General features: G+C 41.4%; 1 protein-coding gene across 1 annotated transcript; it reads left to right on the top strand.

The window, feature by feature from the left end:
* The first annotated feature begins 2115 nt into the window (after nucleotides 1-2115).
* Nucleotides 2116-23647, top strand: LOC146687308 (vang-like protein 2). The gene is made up of 8 exons (XM_085438638.1): nucleotides 2116-2456; nucleotides 12409-12787; nucleotides 15954-16077; nucleotides 17073-17680; nucleotides 18899-19032; nucleotides 19233-19368; nucleotides 19488-19731; nucleotides 20563-23647. Exons 2-8 carry the CDS (start codon nucleotides 12717-12719, stop codon nucleotides 20821-20823), a joined length of 1578 nt encoding a protein of 525 aa, XP_085294764.1. The 5' UTR covers nucleotides 2116-2456; nucleotides 12409-12716; the 3' UTR covers nucleotides 20824-23647.
* Nucleotides 23648-24450: the final 803 nt, after the last annotated feature.

Raw genomic sequence — 24450 nt, 5'->3', positions numbered from 1 at the left:
ATGGAAAGGCACTGGCTTCTAAATTGCCACATTAACAAAGCATCTAAATCACTGAGAGGAAGACCCACTAGACTAGAGCAAGTGCAGCTGACAGCTTCAAGCCTTCATCAGATGCAGGATCCATAAATTAGGCCTCGGTGCAGCTCCTCAGTTCATCAAGCAGTTTTAACTCCCTGCCCCTCCTTTCTTTAAGACCGCTTTTTATTCTGTTTGGTACCCCCCCAACACAGGTGTCACAATGTTACCCACTGCCACTATTGATGCCTGTGAAGCCTCTGGCTGTTTTGAAGTGGATGTGATGAGCAAGGAGTGAATCTGACTATGAAGCAGAATTGATTGACATTTATCCTGGATAATCCTTTTTTTTTTCTGACTCCAGCAGACTTCACGTTCTTTTCCGTATAAACTTAAACTACTAATTGTGCGCAGCAGAAAAGTGTTTACTGAAGTCACAGAGTGAGGGAGCCAATAGTTGTTTTTTGACCTTCATAGAGCTGGATTTGCAACTGGAGGAGTCGCCCCCTGCTGGCCATTAAAGGAATGCATGTTTAAGGCACTTCTACTGGCTCGAGTTCTCTGACCTTCAGGGACTTTCGCACTTTTGTGCGTGTCAGTCCTTTGTGGTTGAGATGACCTTGCTAAGAATATCCCCTCGTCATGATGTCACACAGATCCAAGAGTGGAAAAAAACTCTTAAACTGAGTGTTTAAAGCAGTATGAAGCTTTGGCTACCTGCACACATAGTTTGAAACTTTGGTCATGTTTAATATGATCATCCATCCATTATCTTCCTCTTAAGCCAGCTCACAATGACAGCAAACGAAGGTTTTGATAGACTCAAAAGGCGGTTTTTGAGTTGATAATTTTTTAAGAGTCCTTGGGAAAAAAAGCAAGAAAGTAGAGATCCTCCTTAAAAGAAACACAGTGTGACTTAAGTACTGTAAGTAGTTAATGGTAAACCCTAGCCTGCATTTTGTTGGAAGGTAGTTGTAAAACAAATATTGTAATATTTTTAGTAAGACGCAGTACAGAAAAACCTCTGCCAAGGATCCTCTGCCATATCTACAGTGAGATTATTTTGAGCTACAGTACTGTGAAAAATGTTTGAGTCACCCTTAATTTCTTTATATTTTGCTGGGAAAATGTAAAATACGTGCAGCGATTTGCAGAAACAAGTCTCTTAGGTAAGCTCTCTTCTAATTTCTGTAAGTAGTCATCATGAATAGTCCTCCAGGCTTCTTGAAGGACATTTGGCATACCTCAACATTTCCTCCCTGTTTCCCTTTTTAAAGAATGGCTTCTTGATAGCCACCCTTCCATTTCTGACGAGGCTTCAGTGAAAATGGATCAACTGGCAAGGACATGTGCCAGGTCTTTGCTAGAGTCCAACCATTTATTAATATACATTATCCATGTTGTACAAATCCGTGGTATAATACAAAAAATGTTTTCTTCTTACCTCTAAACTATACGACATATTAAAACCTGTTCGTGCTGCATGTCTGGATTCGTAACCATCTTCTTAGCTGCACGGAGGTCAGGAGGTTTGAAAGCATCTAATGATGATGGCGCTTTTAGAGGACTGTTCCCGTCAGCAGCTCCATAAACCGCCTCTCTGTTTTAAGAGCCACATTACTCTGTCCCGGTCCCTCTCATCGAGCGCACACTCTCAGAGACATCAGCGCGGTGATAGATGCGCCGTGGCTGAACCACACTCTCTCACGGGCCTGGTCCCCCAGGGGGGGAACAGAGGAGGGGCCAGAGTGAAGCGGAGGCGGGGCGCACGGTGCTACGGCTGAGTGGAAGGAGAGTGGAAAGTAAGAAAATACCTGAATGGACGATCCGGAATAAGTAAGTAGTATTTCTTTGCGGAAATGTGTTAAAATGTTGGAAGTGGTGCTGTGGATGCTTGCGCGCTGTTGTAACGCGGAGAGGGGAGCTGGGAGGCTTCGGGGCGCCGGAGATCTCCGGTTTCCCCAAACAATAGTCGAGAGGACGCGATGGTCGCCCTTTTTTTTTTTTTAAATCCGAAGGGAAGTTTAGGACCCTCGTCGGCGCTATTGTTGACCCCACGGAGGCCACGTAGCTCCCTGGATCGATTTTAAACGTGGGAGGAATAGTTGCCTTTATTAATGTGAACAGAAGCGTAAAAAAGGAGACTGAGAGTGATGCGCCTGGAAGCAAAGAGCGCGTCCAGTGTGACTGCAGGCCGGAGGGTTTGAATTTTGTCCTCGGCGAAGGGCTGGTGGGAATTTCAGTGCGTCCATTCATTTTACTGCGAGGGCGTCCCATTTGGAAAAGGAAAGGGGAAAGAAAGGGAGCGGGCGTTGGGATCATTTGGCATCAGGACGCCACCGGTGGGGCCTGGGAGTCTCCCATTGTCCTGCCTTTCTCCAACACCCTCCTTTTTCATCTTGTAGGTCGCACAACTCTTTATACTCGCCCGGTTCTTCGCAGTAAGTTAGCCTTTGGTGGCTCTTTGTGCATGTGGAATATTGTTGAAATATTAATGAACGCAGCTCGACTCTTGAGCCACGCTGCCGTAGCCTGCAGCACGGTGCTAAAATGTCTAAACACAGGCTGTAATTCAAAGTGAAACAGGATAACGTTGCTGCAGCCGAAACAGGCCCTGATTACGCACAGATCCAGTGCTTGAAACGTCTGTTCGCCCTTCAACTTCTAATTTCTAAGATTTGAGTCCTGCTTTTGCGAGATAAAACTACACAATGCTATCACCAGGCTTTAAAAAATACCACAGAATGGCTGTAAACTGCTTCCAGTGGGGATGTTTTAGTGATAAAACGGGTCGTAAACATAGCAGGGGCTCAGTGGAAATGGACTGAAGAAGGAATTTTACACAGTGATACCACAGAGATTAAGAAATATGAAGCACAGCTGGTTCATTGTAGAAGTATTGGTGCCCATTAATTTAGGAAATCTGAAGTATTAAGAAATGCTGGCAAAAATCAACTAGATTTCTCCCCTTATTGTTAGTTAAAATAAAAACTCCAGTATTTTATGTAGAAACATGTTTGGTCTGACCAGGAGTCTTAAACCCAAATACTACAATATTATCAAACAGAGAAAAACACCAAGACCTTCCATATTCAAGAAGCTGATGGAGAAAACGTTAGTTTTCTTTCTTGAAAAGCAGAAAATGTTAGACTTTACTCCTTTAGAAATAAACTGAGGTTTTACTTAACAATTCAAATTGTCCATTGGCCCTTTTCATCTGTAAATTGACTAATTTACCATTTCAGCTCTTCAGACAGCCTGGCTTTCTGCTTAAAGGGTCTGTCCACACAAACACAGAGAATACAGCTTGTCCTCTGACCCCCTGCGGTGTGCCTTCTACTTTGGTTCAATTAAAGTATAAGAGAAGCATGACAACTAGTAATGTGAGTGCAGAGAGAATTGTGCATGTATTTTCAGGAAACAGACATGGTAGAAGGTTTCTATCATGTCATATTTGTGTTTAATCACATGGAATCACATTTTGTTTTCTTTTTAAGTCAATGTGGTTGCTTCAGGTTGAAAAAATGCACAAAAAAGCTTCCAAATGTCTTGTGATAAAACATAATTTTGGATGTTTAAAGCACTTAAACAAGGAGTCAAATTGATGTTTGTCAGGTGACTCACAAATTAAGTCTTAATTAAGAAATTGCCGCAATATCTACATTAATATTGTCATCATGAAAAGATTTCAGTGCTCAGAAAGTGTTTCCTGAAGGGAATACGAGTGTTTTCTTATTCAAAATAAATGCATCTCTGTTTGACTCATACAGCTCTTTTTGACTGCCTTAAAAAATGCAATAGTTTCTGACTCCAGTCTGATCGCCACATTTGAACTTCTGCTGTTTTTATAGTCTCTGACAGTGAATTATGACACGCCTCTGCATTTTTGGACTTTTTCAAGCAACTCCTGACGTTTTATAACCCAAACAAAGAAAATAATGATGCTCTGACTTATCAGTAACACATAGTTGGCTGCTGTTGTTAGACTCGCCATAGTCATGACTCATGAATCATCTCAGCCGCTTCCTGTCTCTGCAGTACTTTTGTTTGGATATGAAGACAAATCTATACAGAGTCAGAAGACAGGCCTGTTGATTCAAACACACCCTATTAGATTTTCTCACTCGCACACACGCGCACACCTGCTCCCATTTGCTCGCCGTGTGTGCAGACCTGGACAGAAGCAGTTGTCTTGTTGTTCACTGGTTTTACTGATGTGGGTGGCGGTCTCTGTTCTGTCTGTGTGTGTGTGTGTGTGTGTGGCCCTTGTTACACTGATGAGCCTCTTCCCCTGTTGGACCCTGGGCGTGTGCATGCTTATTTTCACAGTTGGTGGACTATATCTGGCCTAAAATGGCTATGGAGCGGAGCTGGTCACTTCAGAGGTGTCCCGGCTTGCTTTTCCGCCCTGACAGCTGCCGTCACAGTGCAAGCAGCTCCAAACTTTTTGACGGCAGCTCGATTTCTTTTTGCCATGGGGAAGGTAGCTGTAAAATCTTCCATGTGCTTGTTTTGATTACCGTGTGACTAGATCTGCACGCTTGCAGCAAAATAATTGCACTGTTAATGGTTTGATTTCATTGTTGGAATCATTTTTATTGATGAGCATAACCAAAATGGTCTTCTATGAACGTCTGCACTGTTTTAAGCTGTATAGTTACTTTAAATGATGCATGAAGAAATGCATATGAAATCCAAACTGCAAGCCAAAGATGTTTAAACTATGGATTTGACTCAGGAGCGTTGTTGCTTTGAGCTACATTAATTGATTTTGGATGCACTGAGTCATAAACCAGATTGATTTAAATTGAAAACAAAAGGAGTTGGTACAATAAATTCCACAATAAAAAAAATAATGAAGTCGATTTTAGCTGTTGAGGATTGGGACCCTGTGTGGAGGCTGTGTTGTGTGCATATGAGATTTGGTTTCTTCACTCAGGCTTGAATGTGTTTGTCTTCTGTTTTCAGAGGAAGCTGTTGTCTTTGCTCTCAGTTGATGGCGCATATTAAATGACTTTACACTCCCTTTGGCCTGAGCCATAAAACCTTTGAGCCGTGGCTCTAGTAGGCCTGAAGCCCAGCATCATAACTGTTTAATCTTAGACCACACACACACACACACACACACACACACAGGTTTCTGGACTGGCTTGCAGTGGACAACCCTGGTGAAATCGGTCAGAGCTTTTTTATTTTTTAGAAATTTGACTCTTTTTGCGTAAGACTATATGGAAAAAGTCATACCGGTATTTGGTTAACAATGTCAGGAGGAACAATGGCTTAGCTGGATGAAAAGAAACGAACCTTTTGTGTAAGGTGCTAATCAAAAACTAGAACCAGTGGTAGGTTGTTATTGCTTTACTGAACAGATTTGTGCTCAGATGTACTTTTACACTGTGGGTGTGTGGTTTTCTTTTTTTTTTAATACTAATGCTGCTGATTAAAGATGGAAGGCGAGAATCCTCTTGAAGTCCATGAAGTAGGTCATAGAGGACGGTGGGATGAATAGGAAACCTTATCCATCTTAGTACCGGACCACACCTTTGTAGATCAAGTGTTCAGTCATATTCTCACTATCAGGCCAGCACACAGGCAGGTATGGCAACAGGATTATTTCAGACTGTAAAGGTCAGCAGACCATGTGCAATCTAGATTTACTCATATCAAAATTTTCTGGTAGCTTAGTGCTTTAAGCCACTTGAAAGTGATGTAATATTTGCAACTTTCTTTTCATACTTTCTTTAGAGAAGACGGGCCTTTTGCAGGCCTTACTTGCAGAGACGGCCCTGTGCGCTTTACTTTTTTGAAGCATATGTCTCTCATTATACGTATAACAGGCTGAATGTAATGTTTACAAGAAACTGCTTTATCTACCTCAAAGGTCAAATGCTGAAAGATGATGTCAGCGTTTCAAACAGAGTTAATTTTACACTCGACTCCAGTCTTCGTACAGAGAAATCATTCACTGAAGCTGAAAAAAGGCCTTTTTTTTTCTTTTTTTTTTTTTAAATTGACAGGAGCCCCAAAAACCCAGAATGCAGTGCTGCTAGGGATCCACCAATTTATCCAAGTTTTACATCATCCAGCAGTTATTTATACTGTACAAGTCAATTTATGTTACGTTATTTAGAACAGGTAAAATGCTTCAGAGAGCTCTAGTCTCCTTACCAGTCGGCAGATATCGTCCAGTCACAAATTTAACATTATTGCTCATGTTTACTTGGATACTGTCAAAACTTTTTTTTAAAGAACATAAAGCAGAAGGACATGTTTGGAGAGTAATTTAGATAACGCATGATCACATAGCTTATCCTAATTGCAAAAGCTGCAGCAAAGTAGCATCACAGCTGAGCAAACGGTGGAGTCAAACAGTGCGTCAGTGCTCACTTGTTTGGGAAATGCAAAGTTGAAGAGTTGAGAAACATTAACCCCGTGTTTATGTGCCTGTGCATGTAAAACTCAGCAAAACTCTAAAACATCCCCAAATATTAAGTTCAGTCCTTCACAGCCTCTGTGTGCAGCTTCTGTGACAGTTCACATTTTGAGATTCTGAAGTTCCCTTTACAGCTTTGCTACTTAAATACTGATTTTTAAAGGTCAGATAGACTATACCCAGTTCAGTAGTTTGCAGCAGTGATTATGATTGTGAATGCAGTCTTTCATTCTTTGGAGAATACCAAATGTTTATCGATACACCATAGTAAGTGTTATCATGCTAATGTTTTTCATTGTTGCACAGTCTTGGTTTCAGTGTATGTTGTCATAAATGTTGTGGTTAAGGGTAAAAAGTCATTGTGCCATGATGTGAGTGACTGGAATAGAAGGACACTTGGCAGGAAACAGAAAATGCAGGAACTTAATTACAAACATTACCCTGCTATGTTTGCTAGGTGTGTGAGCAAATGTGTGTATTTAGCCGGAGGGCTTTTGTGAACAGTGAGCTCTGCTTGTCTGTGTATTCTACATGTCGTTGATTCAGAGGGTTTCACAAGAACCATAATTACCAGTTAAATCATCTGCTACATGTTTTTGAAAGTTTATCTTCTGTTTAATCTAAATTAAACTTTCATATCAAATCCTAAGATCCATGTTTTAGATGTAGCCGGTAGGTTTCTCCAGCTAACTTGGCTATCCTAATTTCTGAGACGTTAGTTAGTTAAATGCCTTTTGAATTATTTGTTGTCTTTCATTAAGATGCCATCATCAGGCACGAAATTTCTCATGACCTCTTAAGTCCATCTTTCATTGACTTGTAACTTGAAATCAAGTCTTAACGTTCACAATGAATATTCGCTGTGTTAAATAGTAATACTTTCATTTAATTATCTTACCTCTTTGAGAATATGTCAATATTACCTGAGTGCTTTCACGCTCTGCTGATGATAAATCTTTTTTGTTTTTCCCCCTTTCATGCAACTGTCACCACTCCGCCCACAATGGGAGGAAATGTCAACATATTAAGGTGATAAATATTATGTTTGAATGTCTTTTCTCGTTGCCTTTGTCCAACGTGTTTGTGTTGCATCTCCATACGTCTCTAGGGGGAATTTAGACTCCTATGCTTGGCCTTTTAATTGCTCTCTAAGGCTTTTGGATACATATAACCGTGACACTCTTCACAACATTTGTCTTTACGTGCAAGCAAAAGCACACATTTATGTCAGCAGCATTTTATGTATGGCAAGAGCATCCAAGGAGGGTTTGCTAAGGGCTGTGCTGCAAAATGGGAATTATACCAAGGGCCAGATATACAGGATACAGTTTATAGACGTGCTTTAATTAAATTACCAGAAGAAAATAAGATCATTAATCTTTATAAAATGTAGTTAAGCAAACTAACTCCACAAAGAAGGCTTTCCTTCAGCCAACTTATAACAACCTGTTCCACAAGCTTGAAGTTGGGGCATTTAATAAAATCTTGTTAAGCTCTAATGTCAAAGCATAAAACCAGTCTTTTGTTTCAGTCTTGCACAGAGTGCGTCGTCAGCTCCTCAGCTCTGGCATTGCCTGTGTCACAGGCCCGAACACGACAGCTCAATATTTGTGCAGGAAGCTAATTTAAGAAAAAAAGAAGAAAATGGAGGCAAAAGCTCTTTGATCACCTAGTCTACCTGTACCATAGAGAGCAGCCTCCTGGCACGAAACAAAAATGAAGCTTGCAGCAAACTCTGCAGCTTCAACACTTTGAGATCAGGACTGAAAGAAGAAACATGTTTTGCTTTAGCTGCATACCTGTTTGCAGTATGTATGACTTCACATCTTTGCTGCTGTATATGTTCAAATGGGAAATATGTTCTTTGAAAACAAATTGTTTCATGGTAGGCGTCTGTTAACACTCAGTTAGACATGGATTATGTAGTCTTGTCACGTTCATTGTTTGCAGGCTTGTCAGATTGCCGATGCAGTGGAGGGTTAGTTTGCCATGAGCACAGGGCGGTGCAGACCACAGGCCAAACTTTCTTGAGAATCTAAAATAATTTGTGAGTTGGATTAAAATTGACAAATGGCTAGGTTGTGGGCTTTGATTTTGACACATATTATAAAGAGCACTAATCTGAGTAATGCTTTTGTTTCCTTTTTATCACTCATGCGTTCAAAAAGCTGAGCCATTTTCTTCTGTCTCTCTGCTGTTAGTTTCAGATATAGAGGAGTAAATATGCTGCTGAAATAAGACGTTACTCCTTCATTTTCCTTTGTCGTTGCTTGGAAAGGCAGACCGCAGCATCATTATAATTGCTTAATTGTTATTTATGTGCGTTGGTGGGGCGAGCATTATGGCCAGTGATGATTTCCGATTGTTATTTTGGCCAGCGTTTCTCTGTCTGGGAGAGCAAATACCGGCTAAGCTTCTACAGCCATTAGATTAAACACTTTAGATTTGTGTCTCTTGCCTGTGTAGAGTATTTGGCTTGTCTGGGAATCTCTGAGTCCTCTCCACTTATTGTCCTCGTATTATTTTGCTGAGAAGCTCTACCCATATCTGCTCCTCTGTCTGTCCCCGAATGGCATGTTAAAAAGAACTTCGGTTTAACTTGATCTAAAATAAGAATCCTCTTGCTTCGCGTGACATTCAGAATGCAGACTCCTGTCTGTTGTAGGGGTCGCATGAAACACAGCTTTTAAGCACTTTATTTGGCCTAAAAGCACAGCACCATTCTGCTAATTCCTCTGCTAAAGCTGAAGATAAAAGCCGATCATGATGCACCAGAAAGCAGCTGTTAGTCATTGGAGTTTTGTGGTTTTGGAATAAGCATGCTGTTGAGGTTTTGCACATGGCTGCAAGGGTCCAAAATCTTCTCTGGTCTGCTAAAAGTTAGTGATTCCGGATAAGGGGAGGTTTCTCATAACGTTGAGCTATTGAATTTTTCATTATTTGCTATCATATTTATGCTGGTGGTAAGTGGTGTTTATTTTAAACAGGAAGAAACTTTCAGAAACTGAGATCAGCGCATGTGTGAATAATCCCTATGAGGGGACTGGCCTGGTTGTGCGCTGATCATACGCAGAGCTTGGTAAACTGTTGTTTGCATGTTATAGCTGTGCACAACCAGGGGCAGTCTAAAGTCTGTGTGCTGCTCTTGTTTCAGCCACTGATGATCTTCAAGATTATTAGAAAAGCCCTGGTTCCAGGGAAATGGAACAGACTTGCTGCCAGGAGTGGGTGATATTGTCACAATATCATTTATATTTCAAGGAAATTTGGGAAAAATGTATCTATTAAAAAGATATAGTGAACAGTGTTTTATCAGTGATTGCAGCCTGCAGGAAGCACTATTTCTTTATTACTACAACACAAAGAAACTGTCAGTAACTCCTGATGACACACTATCGAATTTGAAGTGTGACTCTATAGAAACAAGATGCTAGCAGCAGGATTATAGCACTGCACTATATATGCACTGATAGTGGCAAAGTTAAATCTAAGCATTAAAAGTAACCTAAGTAGCGTTTTCCATGGAAGTTTTAAGTAAAAATATAAAACAAATGCTTAACATTTTAATAATACTACTACTAATAATTAAAGTAGCTTAACCTTAACTTAGACTCACAATATTTTCACATAACACTGAAAAATATTTTCTACCTGGGATCTGGGTATAGCTTTATCAGGAGTTGCTTGAAGCCCTGCATTTCCATCATGTAACTGCACCCATAATTTCCATCCATCTCCCTGTCATACAGACAACTAGCAGTGCTCTGGCGATCCCCGATGGAGTCTCCGTTGTTTACTTTTTCCAAGCATATCATCAGCTCCTAGTATCTCCTCCTCGCATGGCGTCATAGCTTGGTGGTGTCTTTTTTACCACAAGTGTTGAAACAAGTGTAGTGTTTCCACCTTTAGCGGGAACAGCTTTCTCGCATATTTTGCAAAGTGCTGTAATTTTTGTTTGAGGTTGTTGAAGGGACTCCCTGTTACTAAATTATTATTGGAGGCTGCCTCTTGCTGTAACACATGTCTGGGCTTGTCTCATGCGCACTATGAAAGTAAACGTATGGCATCTCTTTATCATTAATATCACGCTCTGACACTCGTGCATTTGTCACATACCATTAGTCTTTTGCTTTCTATAACCAAATGCCTAAGCTAAAAGACACACATGCAGTTTCACTTGGAATAAAGGCTTGGGTGCTCCAAAGGCTCTAAAAGACTCTCTTTCAGTCTTTATGATGTCAGAGTGGAACATTGATGCCCCACCCGACCTATTATTCAAACCCTTTGTTTGTGAGGAACAACCAATGAGAAGAAAGATGACTTAAGTTGGAGGGCTTGTTGCAGACAGTGGATGAACTGACACTTTACCGTGTAATAATGATGATGATAATACTGCTGCTGCTACTACTACTACTACTACTAATGATGATAATAATAATGATGATGATAATAATGATGCAAAAAGAGATGGTGAAAATGTGGATAAACTTTGACAGAGAGATTGGATTTCATGCAGGACTTGGATGAAGGGAAGTGGATTTTAAACTCAATGGTCTTGATGGGGCATAAAAGCATCTTTAAGTGGAATCTGTCCGGCATTGATAGCAGCTAGCCTCCCTCTCCATTTCCCAAAGAGGGCCAATCAAAGCCAGTGAGCCACGCCCTCCCTTTATCGATTAACTACCATGTGACAGCCAAACATCCATCACGCCGATACTTTTATTTTGGTGATTTTTTTTTTTTCCCCTCCCGCGTGGACAGACAGTGTGTCAGAGGGCGGTGTGAGGTCAGGTTTCCACAGTAACTGTCAGCCTCCAATCCCCCTACAGCTGAACACCCTCATTCATTACCATGGCAGCGGAGAGGCCCCGTTTCCCGGGGAACGAGGGGCGTGAGGGACGGAATGTGAGACGGCGAGAGAGGAAGGGAGAGGGCAAACAAGTTTAGTGAAAACACAGTAATCCAATATGGCTGCCATTGTGACACAGCTAACTGTGGCTAATGCTCGCTGCTTGGAGAGAGGAGATATAGTCGTGTGATGATTAACCTCAGCTGAGACCTGGAAGCGATGAAAGCGCTTGAAGTGAAACCGAAGCCTCAGTTTAGAAGGTTAATGTGTTTTATAGTGGATGTGGGTATAAACCACATAAATGGACTCTTAAAGGGTCATTTTACTTTACTTTAAAAAGGGAGGAGTTTTGAGGCTTTCTCTTAAGTGTGAGATTAAGAGAGTTGGTGACCTCCCTTTAAAAAAAACAAAACAAAACAAAAACTTATGTTTTTTTCTGTTTTGTGCCGTTTAGTTACCTGTGCAGCCCACAAAGAAGGATGCCCATATTCCTGTGTGTGCCTGTCAGTTAATGATGGCTTATAGGTCAGACCTTGTATGACTGCCGTAGTGATTTTAATGGAAAATGACCAGGGTGCACATTAAGACATGCAAATGAAGCATGCAGACGCCCTCAGACTAGTGGAAAGGAGTTGACGTCTGAAAGGGGCTTATGATTTTAACCTTCCATGTGTTCGCAGACGTCTGCGTTGTTACTTCTTTCTAAAGTTAGGCTTCAGGCGCATTCCTCAGACAGCATTTTGAAATGTGCTATGCTTTTCAATGCCTGATATAAAGCCAGTGTTTCCAAAATGATCTTTATCTTGTAAATTGTTCCAAGGCCGTGATGCGTATTATGAAAAGCAGCTTTTGCCCAAGTTTAGAAGTGACACCGGGGACCTTGTTTTGTACCATCTAGATGGTCTGGTGTGACTGCTGTTAGGAGCACAAGGCAGGAAGCTCAGGCAGGAAAAAGGAAAAGATAAATATGAAGCCTGCGGTGTATTTTTAGTGTGTTGTCAGTTCAGTTAAACTGTGCAACTTAGGAGCACAAATAGTAGCTCAGGCAGAGAAATGGCTACATGCGATGCTGAGTTTTAACCAGCGCTCTCTTTTTGTCCTTCTCTTTCAGATCTCAGCAACCTCGGCTCTCCCCTGTTGCAACTCTCCTGCCCATCATCCTCTCCCACCCCTATTCCTTCCTCATCATCTCATCGTTTTAGCCTCCCCTGCCCTCCCATCCTCCCTTCTCTTGCTCCCCCCTCATCGGCCTCCAAGATAGATTCCCTCAGGAGTAAGGTTGACCTACTCAAACTGCCCCTGGCTCTCTCCACCAAGTCCATCTCCGAGCGCAAAAACCAACTGGGAGGCGTCGGCGAGCAGCGCGGCACGGCGGGAGGAGGCGGGGCTCGTAAAGCCCGCTCACCGCCGACCCGAGACATGGACAACGAGTCGCAGTACTCGGGCTACTCATACAAGTCCTCCCATTCCCGAAGCTCCCGAAAGCACAGGTGGGTAAGACCCATTCAAGTAGGCACACTCAGGCTCATAACTTCATGTATTTGTTTCTGGTCTGTTGTTTGGACTGATTCGAATATTGGTTGGTTTAAATATTGGATCTTCAAATACATATTGTGATTTACACAACATAATTAGAATGACAGCAACAACAACTGTATTTCTGTATTTGTATTTTTTTTATCAAATATTTATGCAACTGCAGCAGTAGTCAGTCCAAGAGTGTAGATCAGGGATCTACGGTGTAGGGAAAATAAGTGCAACATGATGTCTCAGTTTTTCAACATGATAACAAAATGCTATTGATAAAGATAACGAAATCGCATCAATCTGCCAGAATGAATGAATGTGTAGGAAAAGCTGTAAAAGTCATGAAAATACAGTTAAGTCTAAAATCTTTTTCTGAAGGAGACTCCCCAGTCACTGAAACTCAGCAGTGAACCAAAATCTGCAGCTGCTGCCTCATAAATCAGCGATTGTGGCACTTATATTAGTTAGAAAATAACAGTTTTTAAAGGTTTTGAGTTTATATACAGGTTTGTACCTGATGTGTATGTGGTTTCTAAACTCCAGACCAACACTAGCCATCTGAAAGGATAATTAATCATCAAATGTTTTATCACTTTGTAACAGGTAGTGACTTGTGAGGTTTCATAACCAAATTCTCCCTATAAGAAGTCGTCAGTAACAGTAGGGTGTCTGGTATGCAGCTCAAAAGCTTTACAGATGCTGTGGATGAAAACCACATGCTGAGATCCACACTAGGAGACATAGTGGCACATATTTTAATACTGAACACTCACACATCATACATCTATATTGAAAATAGGAATTATAAAGTATACTTACTCATACATAACCTCATATAGAGCCAGGAAGACGGCTTTAATTCTAAACACATCCATCAGAGTCGCTACAGTGAACTAAGAAAACAGTTTGCTGATTAACCACTCAAAGAAGCTGAGTGACCCCTGGGCTGCTTTTATACATGTTATCCAGGGAAACCTTAAGGAAGCATTTTCGCTGAATCTGTGCGAACGTCTGTTTGCTTGATTAAACTTCAAATTTTTTAAGCTCCAATCTCAGTTGATAAATTGGAGGTGGTGAGCGATGGCAATGCTTTTAATTTCCTTTCTGGCAGTATCGTTTTGTTATGCTTTAGAAAAACACCACTGTTCACTGGGTAAAGAGGGGAAAAAAAAGCTATGAGGCAATTAATCATTCTGACTGTTTTTAAATGAGAGGAAAACAGACATAATTCAATTAGTGACTATACCGAGGAATGTAAGACCCATTTCTTTGTTTACGAGGAATTTTAAAAAGTTACAGTTGTGGTCAAAAGTTTCATACACTCATCATGAAGGTCACAGTAATTTGGGGCTTTCAACTTTTTCTTTGAACTGTTTTTTTTTCCCCTGGGTGGCACCAAAGTACAGCATGTGTCTTTAATAAGTTGCTGGATGCACAAGTTTGAATTTATTTTGGAGTTTATGTATTTCTCGCAGGGTCAAAAGTATAAATACGGGCTCGGATATAAACATACGCTGACTTAAATCTTTTAACAAGTGGTGCTGAAGCTTCTACAGTGTCTTTTAACTCGACAAGACCAAGGCCTATTAACCTCTCATTGCTGATCATGATTGTGGGCAACTGTTTTCTTTTTGCCAGCATAAAGAGGAATTGTTTGACACCACTGCTCAAAAGAATGGGGAAACCCAGACTTGCATAAGTTGGGAAGATCCCTTGTAGCCATTTCTAAACAATCCCAAGATCATCCGTTCAAATAATTGTACGTAAGTATAACTTATTCACATGTGTCACGACTTTGATCCAAAAAGATCCAAAACGGTCCCCCCTCAGATAAGAGGAAATTGGTCAGGATGTTCAGAAACAACCCAGGAACCACCAGGGCCCAAGCTTGACATGAACTAGAAACTGCTGGACCACCAGCATCACTGTCCACAGTGAAGCTTGACTGAAATCTGCATCTGACCACAAGGCTATGGACATGATCAGATAAGATGGAGGCTGAAACATTTCTATTTGGCCTCAATGACAAAAGGTACTTTTGGAGGATTAAAGGTGAGGCTTTCAAACCTAAGAACACTGTACCAAATGTCACGCATGGTGGTGGTAGCATCATGCTCTGTGGCTGTTTTGCTGTCAGTGGTGCTGATATACAGGGTGGGCCATTTATATGGATACACCGTAATAAAATGGGAATGGTTGTCACCATTGTTTTTCTTGTGACATTACCAATAAGCTTGATGTGTCACATGGCCCTCTTCCTATTGGAAAAACAAAAGTTGTATCCAAGATGGCCGACTTGTAAATGCCCACCATGGTCACCACCCATCTTGAGGAGTTTGCCCCCTCACATATACTAATGTGCCACAAACAGGACTTTAATATCACCAACCATTCCCATGTTATTACGGTGTATCCATATAAATGGCCCACCCTGTATAATACAAAGTGGAATTACGAACAAGGAAGGCTACTTATAAAATCTTAAACTTCACATTAAATCAACAGCTAGAGGGTTGAAACTTGGACACATCTGGACATCTGGATCTGATTAAGCTTAAAAACTGGGTCCATGCAAAAAAAAAAAAAAAAAGAAGGAAAAAACAACCAATTTAATTGAACTTGATCAGTTTTGTCAAGACGAGTGGTCAAATAACAAACCAGAATTATGGCAGAAGCTTAATTCTGGTTAATGGCTATCAAAAGTGTCTGGTTGAGGTCGAGCTTGCTAAGGGACATTTAACCAAATATTAGTGAGGTGTGTGTGTATATTTGAGTTTGTGTGGATTAGCACAAAAGTCTAAAATAAATTGTTTTCTTAAGCCACTAAAGATGTTTGTTGTATAATGATTCCAGCCTGGAAAAATAACATTTAAAAAACCCTTTAAAAGCCCAAAATTACCATGACATTCATGCCCACGATGAGTGTATGTAAACTTCTGACCACAACTGTGTGTTCTTCTATCACAAAGATTCACCACAGCAACTTTGACAGACAATCTGCTAAGACAATAAATAAAAATTGGATAACTAATAGCAGATTGTGTCATGGTGTAACATCATCACATCATTCGATGCGTCTGTGACTAATGTAGCCCTTTATGATATGATACATAATTTCTTTGTCTTCAGGGATCGGCGGGACCGTCACCGCTCCAAGAGCCGAGACAGCAGCAGTCGTGGAGACAAATCGGTCACCATCCAAACACCCGGAGAGCCGCTTCTCGATGCAGAGTCGACCCGCGGAGATGACAGGGTCAGTTACAGTGTTTTCTGCTTTCTTTTTGTTCATGCATCGTCATCTTTGACCTCATTTAATCACAAGTCATTATTCTAATTAATGGTTAAAATTGTGCATATCTTATCCCACCAATGTTTCTTAAATCTACAATTTGTTCAAAAAATGTTAGTGACTTTCGGTCCTTTAGCTGCATGTCACTAACATTGACAAAGTTAATAGGCTCAGATTACCCTGGAGCTGTACATGCTAAAATATTATGTTTAATTAAAGTCAAACACTCAGCTGAACTACAAATAGTCCTTTAAACCAAAACTTTGACCTCTCTACTTTATTCAGGTCAAAAAGCTGTTGCTGAATTCCCCATCAGTTTTCCTTTGTTATCCATTCAAAGTGGTCTCTCAGATTCTTTCAACAGCTCAAGTGTGTTTTCTTAGAGCTGTTAATCATATCGTTTCAGTCCTTTTCTGCCTCGTCAGTTAGCGAGGAGAGAGCAGGTGCTGACTTTAAAATAATCTGACTTCACTATTTAAAGTGCAGAGACGTGCTTTCATTAAGGAGCCCGAGGGGACGTATTTGTTCTCAGATGAAGTGAAGAGTCATTCTTAAAATAGTAAAGGGGCACTTGCATTAAAGCTTAACCAACCTGCAATCGCTCTTGGGACAAAGATGTTCAGGGCTTGAGCCCTTAGCTTCTAATTTTAAGTTGAGGGCTTTTTAGCTGCTCAAAAAAGATTTTTAAAAAAGCAAGAACTGTTCATTTGTGCTTACTCTGCCTTCCAACCAACCCTTTCATGTAAACATCTTGTGTTCATATATGTAGGATAAGCAGCTTCAGATTTTGTCTCACACCCTCCTTTTCTTAGGTATGGCTGAGCAACTCCTGTTCACACATACAATCCCAGCATTCTTAGCCTCTTGAAGAGGTGCAACTTAAGTCAAAGCTGGGGGTGAACTTAATATATTACTCAGCATAGAGATTAAAATGACTAATTGTTTTCTTTGTTGTGCAGGATGACAACTGGGGAGAGACCACCACTGTGGTCACTGGCACCTCAGAGCACAGCATCTCAAACGAGGACCTGACCCGCGTCACCAAAGATTTGGAGGAGTCAACTCCACTGGAGTGCAAGCGTTTTGTGGGTCCGGCGTTGGGAGGCTGCCTGAGCTTCTTTGCTCTGGTCACGCCATTAGCCTTCCTCATCCTGCCGCAGGTCTTGTGGCGTGACGCCCTCGAGCCTTGCGGCACGCCCTGCGAGGGCCTCTACGTCTCCCTGGCCTTCAAGCTCTTGGTCTTGCTCATCTCCTCCTGGGCTCTGTTCCTCCGCCCTCCCCGCGCCACCCTCCCGCGCTTTTTTGTCTTCCGCTGCCTCCTGATGGTGCTGGTGTTCCTGTTTGTGGCGTCGTACTGGTTGTTCTACGGCGTGCGTGTGTTGGAGCCCAGAGAACGGGACTATAGGGGGATTGTGGAGTATGCTGCCTCGCTGGTGGATGCTCTGCTCTTCATCCAGTACCTGGCTCTGGTGCTGCTGGAAGTCCGACACCTTCAGCCAGCCTTCTGCCTTAAGGTGGTGCGGAGCACAGATGGTGCCAGCAAGTTCTACAACGTGGGCCACCTCAGGTTTGTGACACCAGCCATGGCATTTAATTAATATCTTTACAGAATTGTTGTTTGTTACTTGGTTGCCTTCTAGTAACAAAATACGATAAACCTGCTGAGAGGCAGAAGATTAACCTCATGAGTCCCAAACTCTTATTCGCAATGTACCACAGACAGGCCTGTGCTCAGCAGCATGAAGTATAAGCTGCAGAAAAGCTAAATGCTATGTCCTTACATGAGGATGCAGGGTCTCAGTTACTCTATGGAGTGATTTTTGCTGGTATGGATTGGGTCCTTTGTCTTTACAAAGGAAAGAGTCACTGCAAATCAATACAAAGTTGTCTTAAGTGGGTTTAAAATGTCTGAAAGTTGATACTTGGGTGTGTTCACGCTTGTATTTGAGAAGCTTTACAAGCTTTTTTCTCTGCCTGTGCTCTGAAACCACATCCTAGAGCGGGAAAAATGTATTTTTAAGTTGTCAAAATCAATCACACACAGATTGTTTTTTGGAAACAAACTGAAGGGGAAGTGTGCGTGCATGCATATCTCCATCAGGCCATTATTTTTTTTTTTTAAACGTGAGCAGCATGCAGAGACATCACAACTTAAATCTGATTTCATTTTTCCTTTTTTGATGATTCAAGGATGTAATCCATCCCCAGCAGTCACACCTACATCGTGTACACGGGCATTATTTTAAGTAACTTTAGTAAGATTTCAGTGAAATATAAAAAAAGCGTGACACTGGCAGGGACTCCATGGTTTTGGTGATTCTGGTGGTCAAGAACTGTTTAATGGAAATATAATATATGCTCAATTATTCTGATTATCCCAATGGACTGGGTAAAAATGTGCATATATTTCTTAGCATATTGCATGTATTTATTGTTGTTGAAACATTTCTTAGTTTCAACAACAATAAATCTATTAACTTTAAAGCGGAAGTTTCACAAAACCTAGGTAAATATTAAACTACACCAAAAAACAGTTTGGGGGATGTGAGGGGATGCATTTTACTTTGAAGTATTTTACTGTCCAAACATCAGTGTATCTTATTTTAAAGTAATAGTTGAGGTGTGACATTAAACGAGATCACCATCAAAGGCAGAAATGTGAGGGAGGTGCTGAGATATAGTTTACATTTACGTCTGTATTAACTGCAGCCTGTCCGTTGTGCAGTCAGCAGCTGTTGTTTGACCTGTACTTACTGTGACACTGACGACAGATACTGTGTTTTAGCATCCAGCGGGCAGCTGTCTGGGTTTTGGACCGTTATTACAGCGACTTCCCCGTCTATAACCCAGCTCTCCTCAACCTGCCCAAGTCCATCCTGTCCAAGAAGATGACAGGCTTCAAAGTTTACTCTCTGGATGGTAAATATAGTTTCGTCCTGGCTCTGACGTCTGTCTTTAATCCAGTAGTAAATCGTTTTTTCTTTAATTTTCGTTGCCGTTTGTTGGTCTATGTCAGAAGCAGGTGGCTTTACAGCAAGAACGGGAAACATAAAGAACTCCTTAAACTACCTGTCTGAGTTCTAATGTGCAGTCCAATACTCCCTCCTTCGGTCTTACAGAAAACCCCACCAATAACTCCACAGGCCAGTCCCGGGCCATGATAGCAGCTGCTGCTAGACGGAGAGACAACTCCCACAACGAGTATTACTACGAGGAGGCAGAGATGGACCGAAGGATCCGCAAACGGAAGGCCAGGTCAGATACACTCCACGTTCCTCGTCGGCCTCGAGGGCCATTTATCACCCGCAGAACTTTTCGGTTTTTCATCTTTGATCTGTTGGGTATGTCACCACAGTTCTCTTTTACTCTAATAGGTTGGTGGTGGCGGTGGAAGAGGCCTTCACGCATATCAAGCGCCTCCAAGAGGAAGAGGCAACCTCATCTCCCAAACACCCCAGAGAGGTAATGGATCCTCGAGAGGCAGCCCAAGCCATCTTTGCCCCGATGGCCCGGGCCATGCAGAAGTACCTGAGAACCACACGGCAGCAGGCCTTCCACAGTATGGAGAGCATCCTCACACACCTTCAGTTCTGCATCACGCACAACATGACACCCAAGGTGAGTCGTCAATAGTTCCAATACAGCAAACAGCCTAATTGATATTAAAATATTTGTTTGTTTTGTTTTTAAACATGTTTGAGTATTGATGGCTGTTTCTTAGCAGAATTTTCTACTAGAGAATCGAATACATCTCTAACTCGGAGGCGCCTAAGTCCCTGATGATAGCAGCCACTTGATACTGTTTTCAGTCTTGTCCTGTGTGTACAGATACTTTCTATTGATTATCAAAACCCTTCTATATTATTTACCATAAGGATGTTTTTTTAATTTATTTTTTGCTATTTAAACCCAAACAGTCCCTCATTGAGTGCAGATGTACCTACCTTTACTCCTGAATACTCTCTCTTTTTGGGACACTTTCTTTTATTTAAAAAAAACAAAACAGCTTCTATCAGTTGCTGTCTTATTCACAAGAGGTCAACACACTGGATCAATGTGCATATTTGATCTGGTATGGATGCTCCTTCCATCCCAACATGGCCCGTCCAAGGGATTTGTGCTTCCTTTCGGTCTCGAGAGGAGATGCCAGGGATCTAGTGTTAGCCAAATATGTTACCACTGTAGGACAGAGCCACTTTAATTAAATATAAAATAAATACAACACAATAAGGGGATCTTTGCCACTACAGAAAGGCAGAATTATTGTAGGATAGTATTTCTTTTACTTGTTTTAGCGGACAGTGTAGATCGATGAAATGATCTTCAAAGCCGCATCATTAGTGATGTAAATGTAGTTAAGTGCTTCATGAGTGTACTTGGGCACGGCACTTCAGCACTAAGACAGCTGGTGTTTCCTTGGTGATTAAACTCCAACATCCTCCTTTTCAGGCTTTCCTGGAGCGTTACCTCACCGCCGGCCCCACCATGCAGTACCAGCAGCAGAACGGTAGGGGGCGCCAGTGGACTCTGGTGAGCGAGGAGCCGGTGACCTCAGCCCTGCGTCAGGGTTTGGTCTTCTCCCTGCGACGCCTGGACTTCTCCCTTGTTGTCACGGTGACGCCGCTCCCCTTCCTGCGACTCGGGGAGGAGTTCATCGACCCAAAGAGCCACAAGTTCGTCATGAGGCTGCAGTCTGAGACCTCGGTGTAAAGGCGTCCAGTAAAACGTCTTCTTTTTCCTACACTTTCCTCTCCCCTCGTGCTAACTCCTCCTGGATCACTGATGCGGTGGGACATGCGGAGGCCATGTGGTCTATTCTGGCCCAATCATTTCCCCTCTCATCAACAAACAAACCATTCAGAGAGGAACATCTCTGCGGGCCTCATCCTTCCTGTTTTGTGATCATCACAGATGCTTTGCGTCAGACTGTGATCAGCTCAACGATTGTTCAAACCCTGGAAGTAAACAGATGCCTTGACCTTTTCTTGTCTTGACAATGTCTTTACGGCACACTGTAAAGTTCTTTCTTCCTCTAAACGGGGACTTTTCCTCCTTTTGCCTCTTCTTTTGCTGTAACCACTGGACTAGTTTACTGTGCTGACTCAACACGTAAACACCAGAGGAAGGGGATTACATCACATGTGTCACTTCCTCTTATTTGTGTCTTAAAATCAGTCCAACTGGATTTCAGCTCTGACTGCAACGCTGATGTACCACTGCCCTCTGGTCCCCTGTCAGTGGTTGTGTTTAACATAAGCAGGACTGTTGTTGTTTTTTTACATATATATGTTAGAGGAGTGACTTTTTAACTTTCAGAATGTAGCATTTTGTGCAGTGAGTTAACATGTTCTCTCTTGTGGCCTTGAAGGGCCAGTATGTCCTTTTTTTTTTTTTTTTTTAAATTTATGTGACTATTAAGCAAAATGGAAGTACATTCCTAACTCACTGCAACTCCAAACTGTATGTTCATGATTGTTTAAATATGCAGCTTTAGTTCATTTAACACTGGTACTTTTACTATTGATGTCACAGTTTTAGCAGGACGTGTTACAGAATAAAAATGACATTTTCACCTGGTATTAACTGAGATTCTGAACATTACTTGCGTGAGGATCTTAAAGTGTGAGCTTGACGATGTTCTGAATTTTTCATACTGTCAACAAATCCAGCAAAAAGACCAACAGTGCACTCGTCTCGAGTGTCATTACTTGGAATCTATTCATTGCTGCTACTTCCTAAGAACAACTCATACGTGCATTATGCTGTTATTATTATTTTTTAACTCATGGATACTATGTTTTTGGAAATGTTACTCATGCCTAAGTAGTAAGTGGATTTACTCAGTGCCATTTATAGCTGGTTACTTTTAGATACAATTGAGTATTTTTGGCAGCAGGATGGCGTGAGTGGAAAAATAAATTGCACAGCAATGGAAAAACTGGAGCCAGTAACAGGTCGATGCCACTCTTTACAGAGTAAAACATTTCTAATATCACATAATGGTTCATATTTTCAGAATATTACTTAGATTCTTTAGTAAGTTATACTCGCGCTTTATGTTCTGTCTGCTAGTCAGTCTCTCCAATGGGCAAACTAAAAACGTCTTGATATCAGCTCGTATCAGAGCAACGTGTATGCTGATACTGAAATATGTGTATTAGTGGATATTAACCTGATGTATTAGCTGTGCTTTAGAGAAAAAAAAAACACATCACGTAGTACATTGGTGTTCTGGGTGTAGTTTTTGGATAGACCAGTAAATTAAATCAGGGTCTCAGTACCCATACAAAGCATGTTTTCTTTTTTCTTTTTCTTTTTTTTTTGGGGGGGGGGGTGTTAATAATTGACTGGGGGTATTTTTGGTCTTTTTATGGCTTTTATTTGACAATATGAAAAACAAGAGTATTACCAGCCTCACTCTTTAATGCAAATGCAATCTGTGCGTCCGATATGTTGAAATGCTGGTAAAATCTTTGCATTTTAAGTGATAAAATCTGCAGCTTTTCTGTGACTGACTGGGGGAAAAAGCATACTCTGTGCTAAATTCTAGTTAACTGTTTGTGCGACCATGTTTCAAGAGTTTCCTTAACAGATACTGACAGAGTTGCTGCATTATTGAGGGTATATTTAGATTCTGCGGAAGAAGTTCCGCCTGCACACTTAACTCTAAGCCACCCTAATAATCAGATAACAGCATTTTGAGTCACTGTGTGCAGGCGCTCATCTGTCATAAAACTTCAGTCCATCGGAAAACGCCCTGATTATTAATATTGGAAGCGAAATAATACAGTGTAATACCAGGTGTAAATGTAGTCAGTCTCACACTTCTTACACAATTAAATGAATCCAGATGTGGCAGCTGTAGTTTAACTATGAGCTAGCTTATTGTGGTTTAATGTTTGTTTGTTTTTTCTTACATGCATATCTACAAGAATCCCAAACCAGACATGTGATTGTAACTCCTCTCTGCAGCTCCTCTGCAGCAGTAGCTTATCACCGCCTCGCCTTGTGCCACGAGCTGAAACGGGCACAGTGAACATGCTGCCTATGACCTTTCCTCAGCCTTAGTTTCCAGATGTGCAGGAGCAGCAGACTCTGACTCCCCCACCCCTTCGTCTGCAGGTCCTGATACTTAACCCGATGTTTCCACCCCACATGCTGAGCCACAGAAACAGACAAAAGCAGGCTGACTGTTTTTGTCAAATGCGATTTTAAAAAGTCCTTCACATTTCTGAAAAATGAAACAAACAAAAACCAGGTCCGATTTGTTCGATATTTCATCTGATTTTTGTAAAAAAACTAACAAAAAAAACAAACGAACAAAAGAATGCATGCATAGATTTATTTTGGGCTCCAAATCCTTTTTATAATAAGTTGTTTTCTATCATTTTTACGGTGCCTAAGTTATGATGATGCAATTTTCAGAATGTAAAAAAAAAATTGTAGATCTGTGTTGTATTTTGTTCTTTTTGGTAACTGTAGCTTGTATAGTGTGCTAGGCTTTTTCCATTATTAAACCATTTATTACTTACAAGTCTCCTTGTTTCTTAACTTGCAGCATGGGGAACTTTAGTCTGTAAAGTGAAACATGTGACTGAAGCTAAGAAGCAAAAGGAGCTGAGACTTCTCTTTTTAATGTGGTTGAAGAAAATTAATATCTGCATTTGATCATTTTGGTTTGCTTTAATAAGAATTTGTTCTTGAATGCTGTTACCCAAAGCCGATTTGGGCCTTTGGACGTGAACAATTTTCACCAGTTTTTCACAAGACTTTTAGAGGAACTTCTGTCAAGTTGGGGGATGGCAGTGTGGTAGGCGTGTGGTTTCATAGCTTCAAAACGGACAGAGAGCCACTGACTTCCTGTTCGCTGCTTCTCATCTCTGTGAGTATAAGACATCTCGCTGACACCCTACAAGGGGAAAAACAAAGCAGATCAACCATCTTATCTTCAGCTCACCTGGTAAGAGCACTCATTGCTCTCTTTTTGATCCTGCTCTAGTAGGAGTACTTTTGAGATACCTGTGGCATTGAAAAGGGATGACACGGAGTTAGTGTCTCTTAACATCTTTCTTCTGGCTGTGTCGAGGATCGCGACTAAGTATGTGTTATGTGTGTACAGACAGCATTGAAGGCATGGATATATGTTTTATCCTGGATGGTATTCTCATCCTATATGGCATCATCCTCACCGTGCTGTACTGCAGACTGAGGGTAAGGCAAACAGGAACCACACACACAGATCGCCATGATGGACTGTAGAAAGTGTACAGCTGTTACTTCTTCCTTCTAGACAGTGCGTGAAGGAAATGCACTTTAATGCAGCAATTTGTTTAAAGT

The sequence above is a fragment of the Copadichromis virginalis genome, linkage group LG18, assembly GCF_057382275.1.
Source record: "Copadichromis virginalis isolate Kocher_CV1m ecotype Utaka linkage group LG18, C_Virginalis_male_GT1.1, whole genome shotgun sequence".
In the NCBI taxonomy this organism is placed as follows: domain Eukaryota; kingdom Metazoa; phylum Chordata; class Actinopteri; order Cichliformes; family Cichlidae; genus Copadichromis; species Copadichromis virginalis.
The sequence above is the reverse complement of the archived record's forward strand: the minus strand, read 5'-3'. Positions and strand labels throughout refer to the sequence as shown.